At 42.5% G+C, this 27,201-nt stretch overlaps 1 protein-coding gene across 1 annotated transcript in view; it reads right to left on the bottom strand.

Moving 5' to 3' along the window:
- Positions 1–27,201, bottom strand: part of GATB (glutamyl-tRNA amidotransferase subunit B) — a 201,046-nt gene that overhangs the window by 169,476 nt on the left and 4,369 nt on the right. The window contains exon 2 of the mRNA XM_089670459.1: positions 18,383–18,533. Coding sequence (XP_089526585.1) covers positions 18,383–18,533 — 151 coding nt within the window. The remainder of the gene's footprint in view (positions 1–18,382; positions 18,534–27,201) is intronic.

The following is a 27,201-nucleotide window of genomic DNA, read 5'->3' as shown; positions in this document are numbered from 1 at the left end:
ATAAAGTGCTCAGTTTCAACAAATTCAAAACAGTTTTTGGTGAAAAAGACACTCTGTGCATGCGTGATTAATCATGATTACTCCATCACATAATAATTATTCAGCCTCTTACTGAATAAATTGATCTCAATAATAAAGAGATCAATAAAAACTTTTGTGCTGTCAGTCAGCACTACACCCCTGTCATCAGCCTTTCATTGTCTCACCTCCACGCTATCACAGGTAAGAAGGAAATTCTTTCCAGTTGCAGAGATGATAATCCTCCAAGGAAAACAAACACGCTCCATACCCCTGATGATGCTGATTGGTGGCGAAACATGTTGAGCCGGTGATGGCACAAACATGCCAACATTGGGATTTTGGTGATCATAATATCCCTCCAAACAAAAAAAGCAGAGGAGCCACAGTGTTATATTGTAAAACTAGTATTTATTAAAAGCAGACATTTACTCACAAAAAAAAAAGATATTAGCGCGCATATCAAAACGGACACCAAAATCCCAATGTTGGCATGTATGTGCCATCACCGACTAGGCCCTGCCCAACACTGGAAATAGTTTCCTTCATACCTGTGATAGCGCGGAGGTGAGGCAATGAGAGTCTGATGACAGCAGCAATTGCAAAGACTTTAACCACTTAAAGACCAGGGCTATTTTGATGCTTTTTGCTAAAAAATTACTTGGGACCCCCAAACATTATATATTTTAAGCAGAGGCCCTAGAGAATAAATAGAGAAAAGGTGGGTTTTGCAATTTCCTGGTCGCTACTGGTCTCTTAGACCATAGAAATGACCAGGAATGTTCTGTCCCCGATCAGCTCTATGATCAGCTGATGGAACTGCTGTCTTCAGTGCCGGGCTTCCTGATCAGCCGGGAGAGCCCGGAGAGGCACCCGCCATCTGTAAAAGCGATCCAGTGGCTAATTAGCTGCTAGGATCGCTTTTATATTGTAGAGCTTCATGGGCTCTAAAAAAAAAAGATACCAGGGTAATAACTGCAGATACAGCCATGGCCCTGATATAACCACTGAAACTTCTGTGACATATAGGTACGTTGTCTGGTGGCAAGTGGTTAAACATATCATTATCAACAGTACATAATATGTTCAAAAGCTACTTAGAATCTGGAGAAATCTCTGTGTGCAAGGGACAAGGCAAAAACAAAATATTTGATACCTGTGATCTTTGGGCCCTCACATGGCACTGCATTAAAAACAAGCATGATTCTGTTAGGGACATCACTGCGTGGGCTCAGGGATACTTCCAAAAATTACTGTCTGTGAACATAGTTTGCTGTGCTATTCAAAAATGCAAGTTAAAGCTTTATCATGCAAAGAAGAAGCAATATCTGAATGTGATCCAGAAACAATGCCATATTCACTGGGCCAAATTTCATTTAAAATGGTCTGTTGCAAAGTGGAAAAATGTTCTGTGGATATATCAAAATTTTACATTTTTGGCAACCATGGGCGCATGCACATCCGGAAAGGCACCATCCATGCTGAAAGATATATCCAGGTTTTAAAGCAGCATATGCTCCCATCCAGATAACGTCCTTTTTAGGAAAAGCCTTGCATATCTCAGCAGGGCAATGCTAAACTGCATACTGCATATTTGACAACCTCATGGCTTTGTAGTAGAAGAGTCCAAATGCTTAACTGGCCTGCCTACAGTCCAGACCTTTCAGCAATTTAAAACATTTGGCACATCTTGAAATGAAAAACACAACAAAGACAACCCAGGACTGTTGTAGCAGTGAGAATCCTATATCAGGCAAGAATGGGACAGCATTCTTCTCCCAAAACTCCAGCAACTGGTCTCCTCAGTTCGCAAATATTTAGAGTGTTAAAAGGTGATGATACTCTTTTGTTTTCTTAAAATGGTATATTTTCTCAGTTTAAACATTTGATATATTTTCTATTGTGAATAAAATGAGTTTTTAAGATATGCAAATCATTGAATTCTGTTTTATGTTCTTGTGTTCTTTTTAGGTTGGGATTGTACAAATATCTTGAAACTGAAGAGATTTTGCATGGAGAAGTGGTCAGAGCCTGGTGGCTAGTTACACAAAATGCCTTGTCATTTCTGCTAATGGAGGAAATACCAGCTTTTGATATTAGGGTATATTTGTTTTCCACAGTACAGCATTACATGTGTTCATATTTTGATGAATAAATTATTGAAAAGGCAAAATTTACTCCTATTCAGGTATATCAGCTTTATCTGTAGGCACTGTCCGAATGAGAATCTAATGTTTGTCTGTTCAAATAAGTTGAAAAAGTCAACAATTTCACATGACTGCGTATGTATTGCAACTGTTCGACTGCAATTATGTGTTTCTCAATTAAACTATTCTCATTTGGTGTCTAGTACTATCCTGGCAAAGAAATATATAATACACATTTACCTCAAATGTGTATTAAAAATTACTTTCACGCTCAAATAAGTGCTGGATAGTATGAAAATTTGGAAGGTACTTACTAATATATATATATATATATATATATATATATTTTACAAAAAGGTAATATAGAAGGTGTTGAGTCAATATTAATGCTCTCTGTTCTACTATCAAAAGGTGACAGCAGAGAAAATGTGATTGCTAATATGAAATTGAGGCTTTTTATGCTTAAAAGAAAATTGGCTTTAGATTCATTTTATCCTGCAGGAGAAATTTAATAAATGGTAGACAAGAAAATGCCCGTGGTTATCTCTTTTTCCTGGAAACAGCTGGGACAATGATACCAGATCTGGTAGTTAAAAATTTGAACAGAAAAAAAAAAGACTTTTTACATTAGGCATTTAAAACTGCATTAAGCTGCACAAAAGAAATTAACATTAACAAGGATAGTATACAGTAAAGTATCCAGTGTTATAGTCTGAAATGCTAATACATTAAATAAATAAGGCAAATTGCAGTTGTGAACACTGTGCAAAAGAACAGGCTTCCAAAATACATATGAAAATAACCAGATAACTCAAAAATCCAACAATATAGTCAACACATGCATTGCATTTAGCTCCACTTCATCAAAGGAGCCAGTATTTCTACTTGGTTATATGCTATAAATTTGTATTTATTTTTTATTACAAGTATTTATATAACGCTGTCAATTTAAACAGGAACTAGTTAACCTTCCAGCATGCCTTTGGAGTATGGGAGGAAATCGCAGTACCTGAAGGAAATCACACAGGCACAAGGAGAACATGCAAACTCCAGGCAGGTAGTGCCATGGCTGGGATTCGAACCTACGACCCTAGTGCTGCCAAGCAGAAGTGCTAATCACTGAGCCACTATGCTAAAATATACAGGGATGGACAAAATTATGGAAACACCAGGTAAAAGTATGATATTGTTACCTAATATGGTGTTAAACCACCTTTGGCATCCAAGACAGCCTGAATTCTACTGGCAACTGTCAAACATAAGTCTTGGATGGTGGATAATGGAATCTGAAACCACTCTTCATCTAAAAATCATTCCATTTCCTGCCGAGATGCAAGAGCCGGAAAACGAACCCAAAACTTGTTCTTCAAAATTGACCATAGTGGCTCTATGATATTGAAGTGCAGCGACCAGGGAAGGTACAAGACTTCATCTGCATGCATGTCAAGCCACGATTTGACAACACCAGCTGTGTGAGAGTATAATCGTCTTGGAAAATGGCACTGTTTTTAGGAAACAATGTCTGCACCATGGGGTGCACATGGTCGGCTAAAACATGTACATAGCCACTGGCAGTGACTCTACCCATCAAGGTTATGATGGGGCCTGCAGAATACCAAGATATGGCTGCACAAACCATGATTGTGCCGCCACCACGCTTTACCATTGGCACAAGACAGTCCTGGTTGTAAGCCTGGGACGGTGTTTGCTACACGTAGACACGTCCGGTGGTTGGTAACAGTTTGAAGATCGATTAATCAGACCATATTAGTCTTCCATTGATCCATATTCTACAACTTATTGGTGTTGCACTCTTCTGAACATAAATATCGGTTACTAGTGGTTTGGCAATTGCAGCTTGCCGTGAATGTTTTGCTTATGGAGTTCCCTCCACACAGTTTTTGTGGACATGTCTTTGGAAGACTGAGATTGAGCTCTGCAGTCACTTTTTCAGCAGTTGTTTTCTTATTCCAGGTAACAATCCTGCGCAATGCCTTTTTGTCTCTTTTGGTCAGCTGACCATATCAACCGCTCTTATGCTTATCAGGTGACATTTTCCCGGAAACTTTATATGTTGTAATGGCGACATGGCAAATAAATTGGCATTGTCAGTGACAGAGGTACCAGCTAAGTGGGCACCAACAATTTGTCCTCTTTGAAGTTCAGACATGATTCCATATTACTAGCAGTGCACGCAGCGAATGACGAAAGTAAGGCATCCCACCTGTCAGCTAGGTGTCTCATCACGCAGTGAAAGCAAAAGAATGTTACATCACACCTGCAAATCATGTAGTGTTTCGATATTTTTGTCCAACCCCTGTGCAAATATATACAGTGCATCCAGAAAGTATTCACAGCGCTTAACGTTTGCCACATTTTGTTGTTACAGCCTTATTCCAAAATGGATTAAATTTATTTTCTCCTCAACATTCTACAAACAATACCCCATAATGACAACATGAAAGAAGTTCGTTTTAAAATCTTTGCAATTTATTAAAATTAAAAAAGGAAAAAAAAACATGCATAAGTATTCACAGCCTTTGCTCAATACTTTGTTGAAGCACCTTTAGCACCAATTACAGCCTCAAGTCATTTTGAGTATGATGCTAAAAGCTTGGCACATCTATTTTTGGGCAATTTTGTCCCATTTTTCATTGCAGTACCTCTCAAGCTCCATCAGGTTGGATGGGAAGCGTTGGTGCACAGCCATTTTCAGATCTCTCCAGCAATGTTCAATTGGGTTCAAGTCTGGGCTTTGGCTGGGCCACTCCAGGACATTCACAGAGTTGGCCCGTAGCCACTCCTTTTTTATGTGTTCTGTTTGCTTAGGGTCGTTGTCCTGTTGAAAGATGAACCGTCGCCCCAGCCTAAGATCCAGAGCGCTCTGGAACAGGTTTTCATCAAGGATGTCTCTGTACATTACTGCATTTATCTTTCCTTCAATCCTGACTAGTCTACCAGTTCCTGCTGCTGAAAAACATCCCCATACCATGATGCTGCCACAACCATGCTTCACTGTAGGAATGGTATTGGTCAGGTGGTGAGCGGTGCCTTTTTTCCTCCAGACATGATGCTTGGCATTCAGGCCCAAGAGTTCAAACTTTGTTTTCATCAGACCAGAGAGTTTTGTTTCTCACGGTCTGAAAGTCCCTCAGGTGCCTTTTGGCAAACTTCAGGTGGGCTGCCATTTGTCTTTTAGCGGCTTCCCTCTGGCCACTCTACCATACAGGCCTGATTGGTGGAGTGCTGCAGAGATGGTTGTTCTTTTGGAAGGTTCTCCTCTCTACACAGAGAAATGCTGGAGCTCTTTCAGAGTGACCATCGAGTGCTTGGTTACCTCCCTGGTTAAGGCACTTCTCCCTCAATCGCTCATTTTAGCCAGGCGGCCTGCTCTTGGAAGATTCCTGGTGATTCCCAACTTCTTGATAGAGGCCACTGAGCTCATTGGGACCTTCAAAGCTGCAGAAATCTTTCTGTACCCTTCCTTAGATCTGTGCCTTGATACAATCCTGTTTCGGAGGTCTACGAGCAATTCCTTGGATTTTATGGCTTGGTTTGTGCTCTGACATGCACTGTTAACTGTGGGACCTTATATAGACAGGTTTATGCCTTTCCATGTCCAATCAACTGAATTTCCCACAGGTGGACTCCAATCAAGTTGTGGAAACATCTCAAGGATGATCAGTGGAAACAGGATGCACCAGAGCTCAATTTTGAGTGCCATGGCAAAGGCTGTGAATACTTATGTACATGTGTTTTTTTTATTTTTAATAAATCACAAAGATTTTAAAACAAACTTCTTTCAGGTTGTCATTATGGGGTACTGTTCGTAGAATGTTGAGGAAAATTATTTTAATCCATTTTGGAATAAAGCTGTAACATAACAAAATGTGGCAACAGTTAAGTGCTGTGAATACTTTCTGGATGCACTGTGAGTGTGTGTGTACAGGTGAAACTCGAAAAATTAGAATATCATGCAAAAGTTCATTTATTTCAGTAATGCAACTTAAAAGGTGAAACTAATATAGGAGATAGACTCATTACATGCAAAGCAAGATAGTTCAAGCCGTGATTTGTCATAATTGTGATGATTATGGCTTACAGCTAATGAAAACCCCAAATCCACAATCTCAGACAATTAGAATATTGTGAAAAGGTGCAATATTCTAGGCTCAAAGTGTCCCACTCTAATCAGTTAATTAAGCCATAACACCTGCAAAGGGTTCCTGAGCCTTTAAATGGTCTCTCAGTCTGGTTCAGTAGGAATCACAATCATGGGAAAGACTGCTGACCTGACAGTTGTGCAGAAAACCATCATTGACACCCTCCATAGGGAGGGAAAGCCTCAAAAGGTAATTGCAAAAGAAGTTGGATGTTCCCAAACTGCTGTATCAAAGCACATTAATAGAAAGTTATGTGGAAGGGAAAGTGTGGAAGAAAAAGGCGCACAAGCAGCAGGGATGACCGCAGCTTGGAGAGGATTGTCAGGAAAAGGCCATTCAAAAGCGTTGGGGACTTTCACAAGGAGTGGACTGAGGCTGGAGTCAGTGCATCAAGAGCCACCACACACAAACGGATCCTGGACATGGGCTTCAAATGTCGTATTCCTCTTGTCAAGCCACTCCTGAACAACAATGTCAGAAGCGTCTTACCTGGGCTAAAGAAAAACAGACCTGGTCTGTTGCTCAGTGGTCCAAAGTCCTCTTTTCTGATGAGAGCAACTTTTGCATCTCATTTGTAAATCAAGGACCCAGAGTATGGAGGAAGAATGGAGAGGCACACACTGCAAGATGCTTGAAGTCCAGTGTGAAGTTTCCACAGTCGGTGTTGATTTGGGGAGCCATGTCATCTGCTAGTGTTGGTCCACTGTGCTTCATTAAGTCCAGGGTCAATACAGACGTCTACCAGGAGATTTTGGAGCACTTCATGCTTACTTCCGCAGATAAGCTTTATGGGGATGCTGACTTCATTTTCCAGCAGGACTTGGCACCTGCCCACACTGCCAAAAGCACCAAAACCTGGTTCAATGACTGTGGGATTACTGTGCTTGATTGGCCAGCAAACTCGCCTGACCTGAACCCCATAGAGAATCTATGGGGCATTGCCAAGAGAAAGATGAGAGACATGAGAACAAACAATGCAGAAGAGCTGAAGGCCGCTATTGAAGCATCCTGGTCTTCCATAACACCTCAGCAATGCCACAGGCTGATAGCTTCCATGCCACGCCACATTGAGGCAGTAATTGCTGCAAAAGGGGCCCAAACCAAATACTGAGTACATATGCATGCTTATACTTTTCGAAGGTCCAATATTGCTCTATGTACAATCCTTGTTTTATTGATTGCATGTAATATGCAAATTTTCTGAGATTGTGGATTTTGGGTTTTCATGAGCTGTAAGCCATAAAAATCACAATTATGACAAATCATGGCTTGAACGATCTTGCTTGGCATGTAATGAGTCTATCTCATATATTAGTTTCACCTTTTAAGTTGCATTACTGAAATAAATGAACTTTTGCACAATATTCTAATTTTTCGAGTTTCACCTGTATATGTAATACATATATATATATATATATATATACACACACACAAACGCTATACTGCCAAAAGTATAGGGACACCTACCTTTACACAGACATGTCTTACTCCACAAGATTACACTTTCAGTTGGTCAACCCTTTTCAGCTGTAGCAGCTTCAACTCTTCTGAGAAGGCTGCCCACAAGGTTTAGGAGTGTGTCCATGGGAATGTTTGACTCATGTCTTTATGGACCTTGCTTTGTGCACTGGTGCGCAGTCATGTTGGAACAGGAAGAGGCCATCCCCAAACTGTTCCCACAAAGTTGGGAGTATGAAATTGTCCAAAATGTCTTGGTATGCTGACGCCTCAAGAGTTCCCTTCACTGGAACTAAGGGGCCAAGCCCAACCCTTGAAAAACAACCCCACACCATAATCGCCCCTCTACCAAACTTTACACTTGGCACAATGCAGTCAGGCAAGTACCGTTCTCCTAGCAACTGCCAAACCTAGAAATGTCCATCAGATTGAAATAAACCCACGCCAAAAACCTAATAAATTGATAAATAAATGCTGCTGCTCATAGATGAAAACAACATCAACTATAAATATGACCAAACCACAGTGCAAAAAAATGTTTTTTTTTAAATATTACATAATAAATTCCATCAAGTGAAACAAATATGTGAAAATATAAAATATATTAAAAAATTATATATGAAAAAATGGTCTGTGATAACGCCCTGGAGGAGGGGTGAAACACGGCGCAATTTCTGGTTCCGACGGAGGCTTTGTGGCGTCACGTCCGGTGAGTGGAGCGCACGCTGGCTGCTATCACATAGGGGACTACTGGTCCCCTATGTGATAGCAATAAAATCATAAGTTTAAAAAAATTAAAATATACAAGAAAGTGAAAAAAAAAATTGGAGCATCCGCACCCCCACATACGCAGACATTTTCGGTTTTGGTTTTCTTTTCGTCCACGTACATTCTGAATAATCGGTATCGGCACCAGAATTTTAATTTCGGTGCTCCACTAAAGGAGATGCATCTGTGTAACATGAATTAGGGTGTGATATTAAGATTATCACTCAAGTATTAATTTCTGATATGATATTAACAATTTTATTAATGATATAGATATATTTTATTTGGTTTAGACAACCTTTAGTTGGAAATGGAATATAGGTTATTGGGGAAATAATTATTATACAGGATTCATATAGTGCCAACATTTTGGGCAGCACTTTAAAATATAAATGGAGACAGTACTTTTACAATAAAAAGCAAGAGTATTAAGAGGGCCCTGCTCATAAGAGCTTACAATTCAATAGGATAGACATGGGGTTACTTTAGATCAGGGGTGTCAAACTGGCGGTCCTCCAGCTGTTGTCAAACTACAAATCCCTTCATACCTCTATCTTTGTGAGTCATGCTTGTAACTGTCAGTCTTGCAATGCCTCATGGGACTTGTAGTTTGGCAACAGCTGGAGGGCCGCCAGTTTGACACCTGTGCTTTAGAGTAACATGAGGTGGTTATATTGCAGCTGCCTTAACACTTAACAGAGCCTAAATGGATGGGATACATGTGAACTTTTTCTATAAAAATGAAATTTAAAGGTCTCATAGTATCTTGATGTGTGATCCATGAGGTGAAAGTAATAAATAAAATTACAGACCCATCTCACCAAGTCCACGCACACTGTTCGGATAGATGCCACCTGCAGCTAGCTGTTTTATAGTTTTTTTTTAATCTGATTCTTGGTACTTTTTGTTTCTATTTATTTTTATTTTTGAAATCCAAAGCAGAATGTGTGGACTGTGAAATGATGTGTCTCTTTTCCTTGTAAGTGCGGTGGTAAGCTCAAGAATACTTTGGATTTACGGACATCTCTGCATGACCTCACAGTATTATCATGTTGTGACTTTGGAAAAATATGTAAGATGGAAACTAAGTACTTGTACTATTTAACTAAAACAGAGAAAACAAAGAGAAATTATAATATTGCCAGGAATAGGTTATCTATTTAGAACACGAGTATGGGGATACCACATGTGTGAGACTTTTTGGGAGCCCAGCCACATACAGGAGCCTGAAATCCAATGACCACTTTGAAAGCCTGAAGGTGCGTAACTTCCTCATTACACTTCCTCACTACCTATCACAGTTTCGAAGGCCCTGACATGCCAGGATAGCACCAACCCCCCCCCCCCCCGCCCAAATGACCCCTGGAAAGTAGACACCCCAAGAGAATTTAAAGAGAGGCATGGTGAGTATTTTGCAGATCTCATTTTTTCTCACAAGGTTTTGAAATATAAAAAAAAAATAGAAAAAATATGTTTTTGTTTTTTTTCTTCATTTTCCAAAAACTTGTGGCAACAAATGAGATCTGCAAAATACTTACCATGCTTCTTATCAAATTCCTTGGGGTGTCTACTTTCCAAAAAGGGGTCATTAGGGGGGGTTAGGTGCTATCCTGGCATTTCAGGGCCTCCGAAACTGTGATAGATAGTCTGGAAATGAGGAAGTAAAGCCGTTTAAAAGCCTGAAGGTGCTTATTGAATTTTGGGGTCCTGTACTTGGCTAGACTACCAAAACGTCTCTCACATGTGGTATCCCCATACTCGGGAGAAGTAGCAGAATGTATTTTGGGGAGTAATTCCACATATACTCATGGCATGTGTGAGCAGTAAATCATTTAAGTGACAATTTGGGTAAAAAAAAAAAATTTTTTTTTGTCATTTTCCAAAAACTTGTGGTAAAAAAATAAATTCTTCTATTGATTCAACATGCTTCTCAGCAAATAGTCTGGGGTGTCTACTTTCCAAAAAGGGGTCATTTTGGGGGGGTGGGGGCGTTTTATGCCCAGCATTAGAAGTTTATGCCACAAATCACTCATTCTTCTAACCACCTGAAGATCAAGCCTTTTCTGTTCTTCAAGCCTTTTCTGTTTCTTCACTTTTTGTTCACATGAAAAAAATCAGTATTTTTTGCTAGGAAATTCATTTAAACCCCCAAACATTATATATTTTTTAAAGCAGACACCCTAGTGATTAAAATGGTGGGTACTACAATTTTTTATGGCACATAGTACTCGCGCAGCGATTTTTCAAAAGCAAATTTAAAAAAAAAAAACACACTTTTTTTACTTTTAATGCATAAAAACACTATATATTGGCCAATTATTTGGTAAACTGTAAAAGATAATGGTATGCCAAGTAAATAGATACCAAACATGATATGCTTCAAAACTGTGCATGCCCCGTGCAATGGCGATAAACTGCATACATTTTTAATATCCATAGGCAGCGCTTTAATAGCCTTTTCAAGCTACCATTTTAGATTTACAGAGGAGGTCTAGTGTTAGAATTACTGCCCTTGATCTGACGTTCACGGAATTACCTCACATGCATGGTGCAACCACTGTTTACATACCAGCACAGGGTCAAGGCTTGTGCACACAGGTGTGCGCGCATGGGAGGGGCAAAATTTTTTTTTTGTTATTTTGATTTTTTTTATTATTGCAAATATCCCCTATAACTTCAATGGGCATTGTCATATATTCTTTTTTGAGAAATCTGGGATTTATCAGACTCTGGATATCTCCTCTGCCCTTACATTATCTAATCAAACCAAAATCGGTGTGATCAGATGCTTTCCCAATTTACAAATGGCGCTGTTTATATCCTGCGAAACTGAAGTGATGAAATGCTTGTATCTTCCGAATTCTTAGACTATGGAGATGATTGGCACCACTCTGGTCTCCAATCAGCTCTATGGTCAGCTGGCAGAAACACCGGCTGCATTCTGAGGTTTCCCCGTTCTTGCTGGTCCTTGTTGAGTGTATATGCTATGTTCTTTTTTTTTATGCAGCCTGTGGACTGAATTAAAAAAAGAGAAGAAATCTCTGCCAGAAAAAGTGTGTGGTATGCCCACCATTAGAATATACCGCCCTGCATCCACCCACTTCTAATGGTGGGCACACATTAGGTCACACTTTGCCACATGTGCCAGTTCCAAGATTGTACAAATGTTTAAATAGTGGCACGCTTGAATAAAAATTGTCCACGTACTGTATAAGTGGTACCCCATATGTAAAAAGGATCGAAAATCGGCCTATTTTTTGGCCGAAAAAAAAAATTGGCCGATTTTTGCACCGTTAGTGGGTTAATTGGTTGGCCGTTTTTCGGGGTTTTGCCACATTTTTTTTTATCGGTGAAGTTGGAAAAAGATCAGCCGATTTTTCCGGCAATGATGGGCAAATCGGCCGACCGTTTTACCGATAAAAAATCTGCGCATGAGCCATGACCTGCAAGAAGCAGAAAAAGAAATAGAAGAAAAAAAGAAGAAAAAAGAAGCAGAAAAAGAAGAAAAAAAAAAGAATTCCAGTCCGCTATTATATTAGACATCAAAAAGTATTGCGATTGCAACAATGTATCTATTTGTATCCGAATAAAAACATCTGTATCCGAAATGGATACATTGTTGCAACCGCAATACTTTTTCATGTCAAATATAATAGCAGAGCTCTCTGTAAGGGACAGAAGTAATTAAATGCTGGCCGTAGACAGGACGAAAATCGGCTGATTTTTTTCACTGTTGGTGGTAACGTTGGCCTATTGAACGACCGATTTTTCCTTTTTTTAAAAAAAAAACGGCAGGTTTTCGACCCGTCTATAGCCTGCATAACACTGTGTCTTTGGGGACGCTATACTAATGTGAACGCTGGTATAGTGCTGATCTGATCAAAGTATTGATCCATTCAGACACTATACTAGCAATGGAGGTTTCTTGAGCGTGTTCCTGGCAATCAAGGGGTTAAATGTGATTACTGGTGTACTGATGGGCAATCTGATGCTATCTGGGAGGGGCGTGAAAACCGCGGGAGCGTGAATCACGTGTATATATATATATATATATATATATATATATATATACAGTGGGGCAAAAAAGTATTTAGTGAGCCACCAATTGTGTAAGTTCTCCCACTTAAAAAGCTGAGAGAGGCCTGTAATTGGCATCATAGGTAGACCTCAACTATGAGAGACAAAATGAGAAAAAAAAATCCAGACAATCACATTGGCTGATTTGGAAAGAATTTATTTGCAAATTATGGTGGAAAATAAGTATTTGGTCAATATCAAAAGTTCATCTCAATACTTTGTTATATATCCTTTGTTGGCAATGACAGAGGTCAAACGTTTCCTGTAAGTCTTCACAAGGTTGGCACACACTGTTGCTGGTATGTTGGCCCATTCCTCCATGCAGATCTCCTCTAGAGCAGTGATGTTTTGGGGCTGTCGCTGGGCAACACGGACTTTCAACTCCCTCCAAAGGTTTTCTATGAGGTTGAGATCTGGAGACTGGCTAAGCCACTCCAGGACCTTGAAATGCTTCTTACGAAGCCACTCCTTCGTTGCCGGCCGGTATGTTTGGGATCATTGTCATGTTGGAAGACCCAGCCACGTTTCATCTTCAATGCCGTTGCTGATGGAAGGAGGTCTGCACTCAAAATCTCACGATACATGGCCCCATTCATTCTGTCCTGTACATGGATCAGTTGTCCTGGTCCCTTTGCAGAGAAACAGCCCCAAAGCATGATGTTGCCACCCCCATGCTTCACAGTAGGTATGGTGTTCTTTGGATGCAACTCAGCATTCTCTCTCCTCCAAACACGACGAGTTGTGTTTCTACCAAACAGTTCTATTTTGGTTTCATCTGACCATATGACATTCTCCCAATCCTCTTCTGGATCATCCAAATGCTCTCTAGCAAACTTCAGATGGGCCCGGACATGTATTGGCTTAAGCAGGGGGACACGTCTGGCACTGCAGGATCTGAGTCTCTGGCGGCGTAGTGTGTCTGATGGTAGCCTTTGTTACGTTGGTCCCAGCTCTCTGCAGGTCATTCACTAGGTCCCCCCATGTGGTCCTGGGATTTTTGCTCACCGTTCTTGTGATCATTTTGACCTCATGGGGTGAGATCTTGCGGTCGAGCTCCAGATCGAGGGAGATTATCAGTGGTCTTGTACGTCTTCCATTTTCTAATTATTGCTCCCACAGTTGATTTTTTCACACCAAGCTGCTTGCCTATTGCAGATTCAGTCTTCCCAGCCTGGTGCAGGTCTACAATTTTGTTTCTGGTGTCCTTCGACAGCTGTTTGGTCTTCACCATAGTGGAGTTTGGAGTGTGACTGTTTGAACTTGTTATCAGTATGAAAGACACCTGTCCACAACCTCAAACAGGTACCATTGATACAGGTAATGAGTGCAGGACAGAGGAGCCTCTTAAAGAAGGTGGTACAGGTCCATAATTTGCAAATAAATTCTTTTTAAATAAGCCAATGTGATTGTCTGGATTTTTTTTTCTCATTGTGTCTCTCATAGCTGAGGTCTACCTATGTTGCCAATTACAGGCCTCTCTCATCTTTTTAAGTGGGGGAGCTTGCACAATTGGTGGCTGACTAAATACTTTTTTGCCCCACTGTATATATATATATATATATATATATATATATATATATATATATATACATACATATATATATATGTGATTTTGTGTACCCATGCCACCCTGTAGCAGTATTTCTGCTATAGGGTGGTCAGGAAGCGGTTACAGAAGCGGTTTGTGTTACGTCGCTGCGTTACTTTAACTGACAATTGCACGGTCATGCAACACTGCACCCAAATTAAATTTACGTCCTTTTTTTCCCACAAATTTAGCTTTTTTTCGGGAGTATTTGATCGCCTGTGCGTTTTTTATTTTTTGCGCTATAAAAAAAAAGGCTTACAATTTTGAGAAAAAAAACAATATTTTGGACTTTTTGCTATAAAACATGTCCAGTAATAAAAATTTAAAAATCAAATTTTGTCATAAATTTTGGGCAAAATGTATTCTGCGACATGTCGTTGCTAAAAAAAACCCGATACGTGTAAATTAATTGGTTTACGTGAAAGTTATAGCGTTTACAAATGGCGGCATAGATACTGGATTTTTACATTTTTTTATACTAATATTGGCGGTGATCAGCGACTTATGGCGGCGATCAGCGACTTATGGCGGGACTGCGGCGGACATTCTGACACTGGGGGGAACTGACTTGGGGTCACTGACATCCCCAGTGACACCAATACAGTGATCAGTGCAAAAAAAAAAAAAAACACTGACACTGTACTAATGGCACTGGGGAGAAAAGGGTTAATTTTTTTTAGGTAATGAAAGGGTTAACTGTGTGAGGGGAGTGTTTTACTAGGGGGCGGGGGTGTGTGCTTCATGGGATGCTGATCCGGAGAGATAAACTCCTCTCTCAGGATCAGCGTGTGCTCGGAACTGACAGGGAGCAGACTTGCAGTGTAAACACTGCAGCCGTGCCCCTGTCAGTGATTGCCGGTAATCGCCGAGACCTGGCAGGTACTGACCCGCCAGGACCCGGTGATTGACACCCGCTGCCGCGATCGGTGGGATGGGTAGGGCAGGCATGTGCCTTGCGCGCGCCCCCTACCTGTTTTGCAGACTGACGTTTAAAAACGGCGTTCTGCACAGCGGTGCCGCCCTGCCTCAGTAAAAACACTGTGGCTGGTCGGCAACCAGTTAAGGGGAAAAAAGCTGCCCAAACCTGCCTGTCCCTATGTGAAAAAGTAATTGCCCCCTAAACCTAATAACTGGTTGTGCCACACTTGGCGGCAACAACAGCAAGCATTTGCGATAACTGGCAATGAGTCTTTCATATTGCTGTGGAGGAATTTTGGCCCACTCTTCTTTGCAGAGTTGTTTTAATTCAGCCACATGGGAGGGGTTTCGAACATGAACAACCTGTTTGAGCACAGACTTTGACTAGGCCACACCAAAACCTGCTTTAAAATTTATAAGTGATATAGTGTAGAACAGCTGCCTCTCCAGTTACTGTAAAACTACAAGTTGCCAGATTATACCGTGCCACCATACATGCCAACCCATGCTAAACGGTGCTTAGTTACCACAACTGCTGGTGCCTACAACAGTCTTAAGTGACCCCACTGGAGGGAGACTTCCCCTCAATTCCTATCCCTGTGACCCCACTAGAGGGAAACTCCCTGTTTCTGTGACTTCACTGAAGGGAGACTTCCCCTCACTTCCTGACTCTGTGACCCCCACCGGAGGTAGACTTTCTGTGACCGCACTGGAGGAAGACTTCCCCTCACTTCCTGTCCCCATGACAACACTGGAGGAAGACTTCCTGTTTCTGTAACACCACTGGAAGGAGTCTTACCCTCCCTTCCTGACCCGATAACCCCACTGAAGGGAGACTTCCTGTTTTTGTGACCCCACTGGAGGGAGACTTCCCCTCACTTCATGACCCTGTACTCCACTGAAGGGAGACTTCCTGTTTTTGTGACACCACTGGAGGAAGACTTACTCTCACTTCCTGTCCCTGTGACTCCACTGAAGGGAGAATTCCTGTTTCTGTGACCCCATTGGAGGGAGACTTTCCCTCATCTCCTGACTCTGTGACCCCATTGGAGAGACTTCCTGTTTCTGTGACCCCCACTGGAGGGAGACTCTAGGCACAGGAAAAGCCATAAAACATTGTCAGAGGTTCAAAGCCTTCCTTGCTGTACTATAAATGTGTTCTTGTCTGTGAACCAATGGGATATGTTTCAAGTCAACTCCTGTAGTATGGCTACTGTCTCTGATCAATTAGTTTATCTGCTGCTGTGGCTAGAAGGGGAGATTGCATGTGAAGATAGCAGCCACAGCCAGTAAAAGAAAAGCTAGAGAAGGAAAAATTAAATATGTAATTAAAGTAGACTATATAGAATGAACATTTTGCACATGCATGCGTTATTTATAAGAGTGTCACCTGTCCTGCTGTGTGGTGCTGAGCAGTGTAGCTGGAGAATGAGGGGGCGTGATTTATTTTGAAGTGGGCGAGTACACTTTCAGCATACACAGGCCTTTGTACCCGTCCACATTCAATGCAATTCCGAGAGGTTGATGGGAAATGTAGTATCCTTATCCTGTAGAGACAGAGGAGAGGATATGATGTAATCTCTGCTGTTAAGCCTCCTCCTTGGCAGAGCAGATGCTGTTTTCTTTTGAATTACAGAGATGACTTCCTGAAAATTCAATTAGACTTTTGTTTTCAATGATAAGGCATTTCACAAATGTATTAACTGTTTAGTGTTTTGTGCAGGGGGTGCTCTCTACAGCTGGTCAAAGCGCAGAATTTATACAGCTTGTCTGAGCTTTCAGAAATCATGGTGCAGAGAGCTGAAGTTACACTCTGCAAAGCTTAGTGAGGACAGCTCTAAGTGCTGATTGGAGGGAAGGGACAGACCCCCCTACACACAGCACACAGGAACAGAGCTAAGGCTGTCAATCACAAGTTGGAGATCCCTCCCATCACCTTTTTAGCTCTTGGCATCCAGGGATGTCCTGTCCTCCTTCCTGTCTCTGAACTTCTGGTGCTGCAATGATCAACAGCTCTGGGCCTTCAGGCAGAACAGCAGTACAGATGGTCCGACTGGAACACACCACCTCCTCTCTCCTCCTGCATTGAGAAAAGGTATTTTATCGATTACACTGCTTGTAACATGATCTGTAACTGAGGAAGAGTCTGATTAGTCACAGGATTCTCTTTCCCATTCGCAGCTTGTGTTACAAGCAATATAATCAATGAACTTTCCTGAATAGAGGAGGAGAGAAAAGGAGACGGATCCCAGTCGGATCATCTATACTGCTGTTATGCCTGAAGACACAAAACTGTTAAACACTGCAGCTCCAGAAGTTTACAGACCGGAAGAGGACAGGCATCCCTGCACAGAAAATTTCTCCAGGATTCAGCTGCCTTCACATGGGACATACTTCATTACAAGTAAGTGTTGTGAATACAGCCATAGGGATTTTTTTTTTCAGCTAAACTTCAGCTTTAAAAATGCAACTTACCTTTTTTAGATGCTCTAAACTGAAACCTCCACCACTATAAAATCCTACTACTTCTCTTTTTTTATGAGGGAGCTGGGCAGCTGTTTTTGCCTGTACTGTGCAGGCAGCTCTTTGTTATCATTTTGAACAAGATTTAACTGTCCTAACGAAGGCTAAAAGGTTTAAAAACAGGCTTCACAAAGTGGCGAACTGTGGTGGTAGTTCCTTGATTCTTCCTGTCAGTATATCTGCTTGCCCGTACATCCCATACGAGCAAGAAGATTTACTGGCGGGTCTGCAGGAGGCTTGCATGGCATCAGTGATCTTCTAATCTAATTACCTGCAAAAAATGTACATTTATTTTTTTTTGTCAAAAGGTGAACTTTTCCTTTAATGCTGTTGTGTTGAGGGACCAGGGATGTGCCTGGGATGAGACTTAAAAAAAACCCCACTGAAATCTTTTCGCATGAGGAGCGCATCAAATTGATTGCATGGGACCAAAATCATGCTGGAGCTGCACCAAAGTAGTGCAAGAACCTATTCCAAAATCCCTCTGTGCTGAGTTGCATTGATATGTACGGGCACCATTGAATATGATGTGATTTCCCCTGGCATGCAATTCCGTAAGACTCAAGTTGCATAGAAAATCTCACTAGTGTGAACCAAGCCATAACTGACCACAGGACAGTACTTTTAATGGACTGTAGTTTTTCTTTTCAATAAATTATAAATTATACACATAAGGAACTGGAAAAGAAATAAAAGTACAAAATACACAATGCATTACTTACTGGTAGTGTTCCTGGCAAGGACGCATCAAAAAATGACACTGTGGAGTTTGGTGGAGCAGCAAACTTAACTTGTGAACTTGAAAAAAGTTTGGAGGCAGAATTAATCTGTGCATGGACCTCAAGACCAACAACTCCTTCCCAGAGCAAAGATCTGCAAGAAGAATCATAGGGTATGTTTTATGGATTATGAATTGCTATGGATTCCATGTGACAGCAACCATTTCTGAATTGTTTTTGAAGGTGTCTGCCACAGAGAGGTCATTTTCATCATTTCCTGTGACTAAGAAGTTAACAGGGAAATATATATTTTTTTTTAAATCATACTTACCTAGGTGGATGCAACATCGATCCGATGCTGCTTCTGTTCCCCATTGGCTCTCTGAGCAGAGAGCAGTGACGTCAGAAGGAGCGGCTGGCTCAGGCTCTCAGTGGCTCAATGAGAGCCTGAGCCAGGTGCCGGCCCAGATATCTGGATGGATCCCAACTTTAAAATCAGGCTTTTTCCCCAGCCTGGACCAGCAGAGTGATGTCATTCGACTGCAGGCTTTAGCCAGCTGTTGGCTGAAAACAGGTCAAAGGAGTGCAGAACGAACTGCACTCCTGTGATCCACAGGAGAAATGAGCTTTGGCTGTACTTCTCCTTTAAGTCTAGATAAGTATATCAAGCCAGTGATGAAAACTCCCATTGACTATTCTGGCAGGTTCCCCTTACTGGCTGTAATTCAGTTCATAATTTTGTATTAAAAATGTATCCACGTTATCACTTGTGTTAGTGGGCAATATTGCATGTTTTAACACACATTGACATCTGGTTTGTTTGCATTTTAAATGAGTGTATCAAAATGCATGTTTTATTACATAAATAATAATGTAACAATGGTTTTTTTGCCTTTATTTTAGTATTTGTTATTAAGACGTCTCCCCCCCCCCCCCAGGGACCACTTCTGTGCTTCACCCACCTGTTTGAGTAAGACACAGAGAGGCAGGCACTTGTATCAGGCTACTCGTTGATCACTGTGAAACAGTCCAAAATAGAGGTCACCTGCTGGGTCCCATAAGGCCAGAGTTTGAATATTTCAGAACCCGATATTTACTGAAATTACAATTATCTGTTGATTATTGTTTATGTTGTTAAAAAGGATTAGAATTAACAAAATCTCCCTTGCATTATGGGGGTACATGGTGGACTACATGCAAATAAAACTAGCATTTGTAAATGAAACTGAAAGATCAAGTGAATTTCTCTAAAGTCAGCAAACGTATGAAGAAACTGAGATTATTGTTTCTCCGGAGACAGTTAAAATATTATCACCAATTTAGGAAACAACCACCTTTCCTTCTGGGCAAGCTAATCACTGGTTTTATCTGCTAGGATTTCAGTCAGAACACATTGCACAACTTGGGCTTCTATTCAGTAAAACTCTCTCAGGAGTCTCTTAAGATCTGACAGTATTCCAACTGCACTATTGTTTATTGATCTTTTAGTCATAAAGTACTTCAACTGACAGCAGATAAGCATCCAGAGAACATTTCTAAGTCCTAAACTCCCCTATTTACTAGAACATCATATTTCACACTCCACATTCATTCCTATCAAGCTACCCTGCACTAATCCTAGTCTATTCTAAATGATTTTATCACATTAAGCCTGTGACACTCAGTGGAATTGGATCATCCGTGGCCAGAAATACAAAATGACTGCTATTTTCTTTATACTCAAACTGACTTATCAGATTAGTCCACGTTCAAACTACCCATTCCGCACAAGAGGATAGATAAAACACAGGCAAAACCTTAAATTAATAAAATAACTGTTGCTTCAATGTTTAACAGAAGTGCACATACAGTAAAAACAGCTACAAGCTAGTTCAAATGCACAGCAAGGTCCTGTGTTTAAGCCACATTTAAGTAGTGTTTTTAAACTTAAAGTGATTCTAAAGGGGTTTTTTTTGTTTTCTTTTTTGTAAACAAAATAATACTTACCTGCTCTTTGCAATGGTTTTGCACAGAACAGTTCCGATCCTCTTCTTCTCAGGTCACCCATCGGCACTCCTGGCTCCCTCTCCTTGACCAGCAGGCTGCTTGCTATGGGGGCATTGGTGCGTGATCGCTCCTGAGCCCCGCTCTATGCGTCCAAAAAACACAGAGAGCTGCAGCTTGGCCCTGCCTCCTGCTCTCTCCTCACTGGCTCAGTGGCTGTGATTTCTAGCAAAGGAAGCCAATGGCTCCTGCTGCTGTGTCTGAGCCAATAAGGAGGGAGTGACCTGGGACAGCCAAGACTCCCATGCACATCAGCAACTCGGATATTATTTTTACCTTAATGCAGGAAATGCACAGAGGCAGCTCGGAAGCAAGATTGCATGAGCGCCTATAGCAAGCAGCTTGCTATAGTGACAAAAATTGTGTTTGATAAACTGCTGCATAAATACAGTGTTACATTAAACAAAAAATTACAAAATCTACCAATTTATTCTCTATGGCCTCTCCTTACAAAAAAAAAAAAAAATACATATATATATATATTTGGGGGTTCTACGAAATTTTCTATCAGTTTAAGTCATCATAAAGCCCCTTTCGTTTTTAAAAGCACCTCTGCCTAATAAAGAAACATCAACCCTTTATATTTTCCATCCTGGAAAAACTTTTTTTTACATCAGGACAAGTAGATTGTCATGAGGGACAAGTAGACTGGAACCCTGATTTAGTCCTTGAACAAGTAGTCTTTAAAAACATTTCCACATCCCTGTCCTTATTTCTATATTTAGCTTTCCAGCCATGCTCCCCCCCTGTGATATCGCAGGGCAGTGTTTGGGAGCTGCTGATGTAGTTGCGTGGTGTGGGGAATACAAGAGCGGTGAGCCAGAAAGTTGCAGAATCAGACAGAAGTGTCAGATTCTTGGTCAGACTTGTCTTAAAGTCACCACAGATGTTACAGTTTCACTTTAGAGTTACCAAAACGATGCAATACAAAGTCCTACCTAAACTATTCAATTTGCATCTGATCAGGCAGGTCCTTCTACAATATACAGTCAGGTCCATAAATATTGGGACATCGACACAATTCTAACATTTTTGGCTCTATACACCACCACAATGGATTTGAAATGAAACGAACAAGATGTGCTTTAACTGCAGACTGTCAGCTTTAATTTGAGGGTATTTGCATCCAAATCAGGTGAACGGTGTAGGAATTACAACAGTTTGCATATGTGCCTCCCACTTGTTAAGGGACCAAAAGTAATGGGACAATTGGCTTCTCAGCTGTTCCATGGCCAGGTGTGTGTTATTCCCTCATTATCCCAATTACCTTAACCCTGCCCCCCTCCACTCTGCAGCTGATCAACTCCACGACAGCATCCTCCCCCTGTCCTGCCCCTACTTGGCTATGACTGCTTAGAACAACGCGCTGTCAACAGCCCTTGACTCACTAGCGCCTTTAACCACACGCAACATCAGACCCCGACTGCTCCAGCCCTGGCAGACTGATCACACCAAAACCCTCAAACGACACAGTCGTGCCCTGGAGCGACTATGGCGCAAAACCAAATCCCAACAAGCCTTCACCCGCTACAAATCTGCCTTCCACACCTACACCTCCTCCCTCCACGCAGCCAAACAAGCCTACTTCCTGACCCTCATCAAGGCCCTCTCCTCCAATCCTCGCCGACTCTTCTCCACCTTTAACTCTCTACTCTCGCCACCCCCACCTCCACCCAGCACCTCACTCACCGCCCTTGAAATTGCCAATCACTTCAATTGACACAATTCGCAAGGACATCGTCGCAACTCACACGCACTCTCAACCCGTCCCCTCTCACACAGCTACCCCCTCATCCCCCCTCTCCCTCGACATAACCCGCAGGGACTTCGTCGCTGCTCAAACTCCCTCCAACCCCGTTCCCCCTCACTCAACTACCCCCTCATCTCCCCTCTCCCACGGCCCCACCACTGCTCTGACCCCCACTTCCACGCCACCCTACATTCCTGATACTGAAGCCCCCCCAACACTCCGCACCTTTGACCTTACTACCATCGAGGAAGTCTCCAAGATCCTCTCTGATGCCCGCCTCACCACCTGCCCCCTCAACCCTATCCCCTCACAACTCCTACGATCTCCCTCCCCCTCCATCCTACGCTCCCTCACCCACATCTTTAATCTCTCCCTCTCCTCCGGCACTTTCCCCTCCCCTCTGAAACATGCACACATCACCCCCATACTTAAAAAGCCCTCCCTGGACCCCAATGACCCGAACAACCTCAGACCCATCTCCCTGCTCCCATTTACATCTAAACTCCTCGAGCGCCTAGTCTACACCCACCTAAGCTCTCACCTCAACGACAACAACCTCCTCGATCCCATACAGTCCGGCTTCCGTCCCCTACACTCCACCGTAACTGCCCTACTTAAACTCTCTAATGACCTGCTAACCGCCAAAGATAATGGCCATTATTCAGTGCTCCTACTCCTTGACCTCTCTGCAGCCTTCGACACAGTCGACCACCCCCTCCTCCGCAAAAAACTACACTCCCTCGGCCTCAGAGATTCTGCTCTCTCCTGGCTCTCATCCTACCTGTCACAACGCTCTTTCAGCGTTACCGATAATACTACCACCTCCCCCTCACTCCCCCTCTCTGTTGGGGTCCCTCAAGGCTCTGCCCTCGGGCCCCTTCTCTTCTCCATCTACACCTCCTCCCTTGGCCAACTCATACACTCTCACGGCTTCAACTACCACCTCTATGCCAACGACACACAAATCTATCTCTCAACCCCCCCACCTCACCCCCTTGGTCTCCGCCCGAATCACACACCTACTGAGCGACATATCAGACTGGATGTCGCTCCACTTCCTTAAACTGAACCTCTGCAAAACCGAGTTTCTTGTCTTCCCCCCAGCCCAGACACCACTCCCCATTGACTTCTCCATCACATCCAACAACGCCACCATCAAAACCGCCCCGCAGGCCAGAGTACTTGGTGTCATTCTGGACTCCAACCTATCCTTCCAGCCCCAAGTCCAATCTTTAGCAAACTCGTGCAGACTCCACCTCCGCAACATCGCCAAAATACGCACATTCCTAACCCCAGAAACCACTAAACAGCTCATCGACTCCCTCATCATATCACGACTCGACTACTGCAACTCCCTCCTCACTGGCCTGCCTCGCCGCTGGCTATCCCCGCTTCAGTCGATCCTGAATACGGCTGCCAGACTCATTCACCTTTCCAACCGCTCCATCTCCGCCACCCCCCTCTGTCAATCCCTCCATTGGCTTCCGATTGCGCAACAGATCAAATTCAAAATCCTAACACTGACATACAAAGCTGTCCATCATACTGCCCCGTACTACATCACTGACCTAATATCCAAGTACCGCCCAGCACGCACACTCCGCTCCTCACAAGACCTTCTTCTCTCTAGTTCCCTGGTCTCCTCCTCCCATGCCCGCCTCCAGGACTTCTCCAGGGTGTCACCCATCCTCTGGAACTCCCTGCCCCAACCCATCAGATTATCACCTACTCTCCTCTCCTTTAGGCGCACCCTGAAAACCCATCTCTTCAGGGAAGCCTACCACACCCCCTGCTAACCTGCCGACCTCCTCCACTCTTCCTACCACTCCATCCCCCACAGCTATCTCCTCCTGTACCACTATCCCCTCCCTCCTAGAATGTAAGCTCGAAAGAGCACGGCCCTCGATCCCCTCATGTTTTGCATTGTATTGGTATTGTTCTGTCACATGTTCTGTCCCCCTTTGTAATGTACAGCGCTGAGCAAACCATTGGCGCTTTATAAATACTGTATAATAATAATAATTACAATGAGCAGATAAAAGGTCCAGAGTTCATTTCAAGTGTGCTATTTGCATTTGTAATCTGTTGCTGTCAACTCTCAAGATGAGATACAAAGAGCTGTCACTATCAGTGAAGCAAGCCATCATTAGGCTGAAAAAACAAAACAAACCCATCAGAGAGATAGCAAAAACATTAGGCATGGCCAAAACAACTGTTTGGAACATTCTTAAAAAGAAGGAACGCACCGGTGAGCTCAGCAACACCAAAAGACCCGGAAGACCACGGAAAACAACTGTGGTGGATGACCAAAGAATTCTTTCCCTGGTGAAGAAAACACCCTTCACAACAGTTGGCCAGATCAAGAACACTCTCCAGGAGGTAGGTGTATGTGTGTCAAAGTCAACAATCAAGAGAAGACTTCACCAGAGTGAATACAGAGGGTTCACCACAAGATGCAAACCATTGGTGAGCCTCAAAAACAGGAAGGCCAGATTAGAGTTTGCCAAACGACATCTAAGAAAGCCTTCACAGTTCTAGAACAACATCCTATGGACAGATGAGACCAAGATCAACTTGTACCAGAGTGATGGGAAGAGAAGAGTATGGAGAAGGAAAGGAACTGCTCATGTCCTAAGCATACCACCTCATCAGTGAAGCATGGTGGTGGCAGTGTCATGGCGTGGGCATGTATGGCTGCCAATGGAACTGGTTCTCTTGTATTTATTGATGATGTGACTGCTGTCAAAAGCAGCAGGATGAATTCTGAAGTGTTTCGGGCAATATTATCTGCTCATATTCAGTCAAATGCTTCACAACTCATTGGACGCCGCTTCACAGTGAAGATGGACAATGACCCAAAGGATACTGCAAAAGCAACCAAAGAGTTTTTTAAGGGAAAGAAGTGGAATGTTATGCAATGGCCAAGTCAATCACCTGACCTGAATCCGATTGAGCATGCATTTCACTTGCTGAAGACAAAACTGAAGGGAAAATGCCCCAAGAACAAGCAGGAACTGAAGACAGTTGCAGTAGAGGCCTGGCAGAGCATCACCAGGGATGAAGCCCAGCGTCTGGTGATGTCTATGCGTTCCAGACTTCAGGCTGTAATTGACTGCAAAGGATTTGCAACCAAGTATTAAAAAGTGAAAGTTTGATTTATGATTATTATTCTGTCCTATTACTTTTGGTCCCTTAACAAGTGGGAGGCACATATGCAAACTGTTGTTATCCCTACACCGTTCATCTGATTTGGATGTAAATACCCTCAAATCACACATTTTGGGTTGACACCCGAACAAGATTAGAGGGGAAATTCTGCAATGGGGACACTAGTTCTGGTGACAACCCAGAATTCCCTCAATATGGAGGAATTTCCTCTCACTTCCTGTTTTGTCTATGGGACAGAAAGTGAAGGGAAATCTCCACAAAGGAGCACAAATTGCAAAAAAACTGACAGGGGTTATAACCCTCTATTAATCTAGTTTTGCCTTTAGGTCTACTTTAAACAATGATGATGCTGTGATCTCAGCACGCACCACTGTAAGGACAGAGGACCTAGATCTCAGCAAATCTGGAACAGATGGCATCTATGGATATACTTCAGTTTAAAGTGGAACTAAAGCAAAAATATTTTTTTGGATTGTGACGTCCTGACGTCGCGTCCCTTGACGCGTTTCGTCACTTCCTGACTTATTCGTAAGTTATGAATACTTATTCATAAGTTATAAGTCAGGAAGTGACGAAATGCACCAAGGGACGTGACGTCAGGACGTTGCACAGTGACCGAAAGTGCCTGAGCGGCCACCTTAGCTGAGGGAATATCGTAGTTGACGTTCCTGGAAGCTGCTCTGCAGGGGGAATGGGAATTTGAAATGGTTTTTATGCATTTTTATTACATTTTACATGTAAGCACAACCAAGAAAGTCTGGATATATTTATGTGACATATTACACTATATGACTAACCTCTGTTTTCTATGGGCGTTTACCTGTGATTGGCTGGGGGAGGATATATATCAAACTTGGAAGCCTAGGATGTCTGGCATTTGACATAACACTGAAGGAGTGGTAGCAATTGGATTAAGGCTTTTTTGATCACATTTTGATGGTAAGAGTACTCACTCTAGCCACATAGAAGTGTCCACGGAGTAGTGTTTATGTTGGAGTGTACACAGAGTGCTGCACTAATTCACGTGTTCTCACGCAGTGTTTATATTGTGTTTTTTACAATTTTTCACATATGTATACAGTGAGGAACAGAAGTATTTGAACACCCTGCGATTTTGCAAGTTCTCCCACTTCGAAATCATGGAGGGGTCTGAAATTCACATTGTAGGTGCATTCCCACTCTGAGAGACAGAATTAAAAAAAAAAATTCAGGAAATCACATTGTATGATTTTTAAAGAATTTATTTGTCTTGCACTGCTGAACATAAGTATTTGAACACCTAAGAAACAGCAAGAATTCTGGCTCTCAAAGACCTGTTACTGTGCCTTTAAAAAGTCCACCTCTACTCCACTCATTAATCTAACTTAGTAGCACCTGTCTGAGCTCTTTAAAGACACCTGTCCACCCCACAGTCAGTCACACGCCAACTACTACCATGGGCAAGACCAAAGAGCTGTCAAAAGACACCAGAGGCAAAATTGTGAACCTCCACAATGCTGGAAAGGGCTACGGGGCAATTGCCAAGCAGCTTGGTGAGAATAGATCAACTGTTGGAGCAATTGTTAGAAAATGGAAAAGGCTAAAGACGACTATCAGTCTCCCTCGGACTGGGGCTCCATGCAAGATCTCACCTTGTGGGGTATCACTGATGATAAGAAAGGTGAGGAATCAGCCCAGAACTACAAGGGAGGAGCTGGTCAATGACATGAAGACAGCTGGGACCACAGTTTCAAAGGTCACTGTTGGTAGAACACAATGCCGTCATGGTTTCAAATCATGCATTGCACGGAAGGTTCCCCTGCTCAAGTCATCATATGTCCAGGCCCATCTGAAGTTTGCCAATGACCATCTCGATGATCCA

This window comes from Staurois parvus, unplaced genomic scaffold (genome assembly GCF_062004578.1).
Source record: "Staurois parvus isolate SC_StPar_1 unplaced genomic scaffold, SC_StPar_1.0 ptg000090l, whole genome shotgun sequence".
Classification (NCBI taxonomy): domain Eukaryota; kingdom Metazoa; phylum Chordata; class Amphibia; order Anura; family Ranidae; genus Staurois; species Staurois parvus.
Note: the sequence above shows the minus strand (reverse complement) of the source record. Positions and strands in the feature narration are given on the sequence as shown.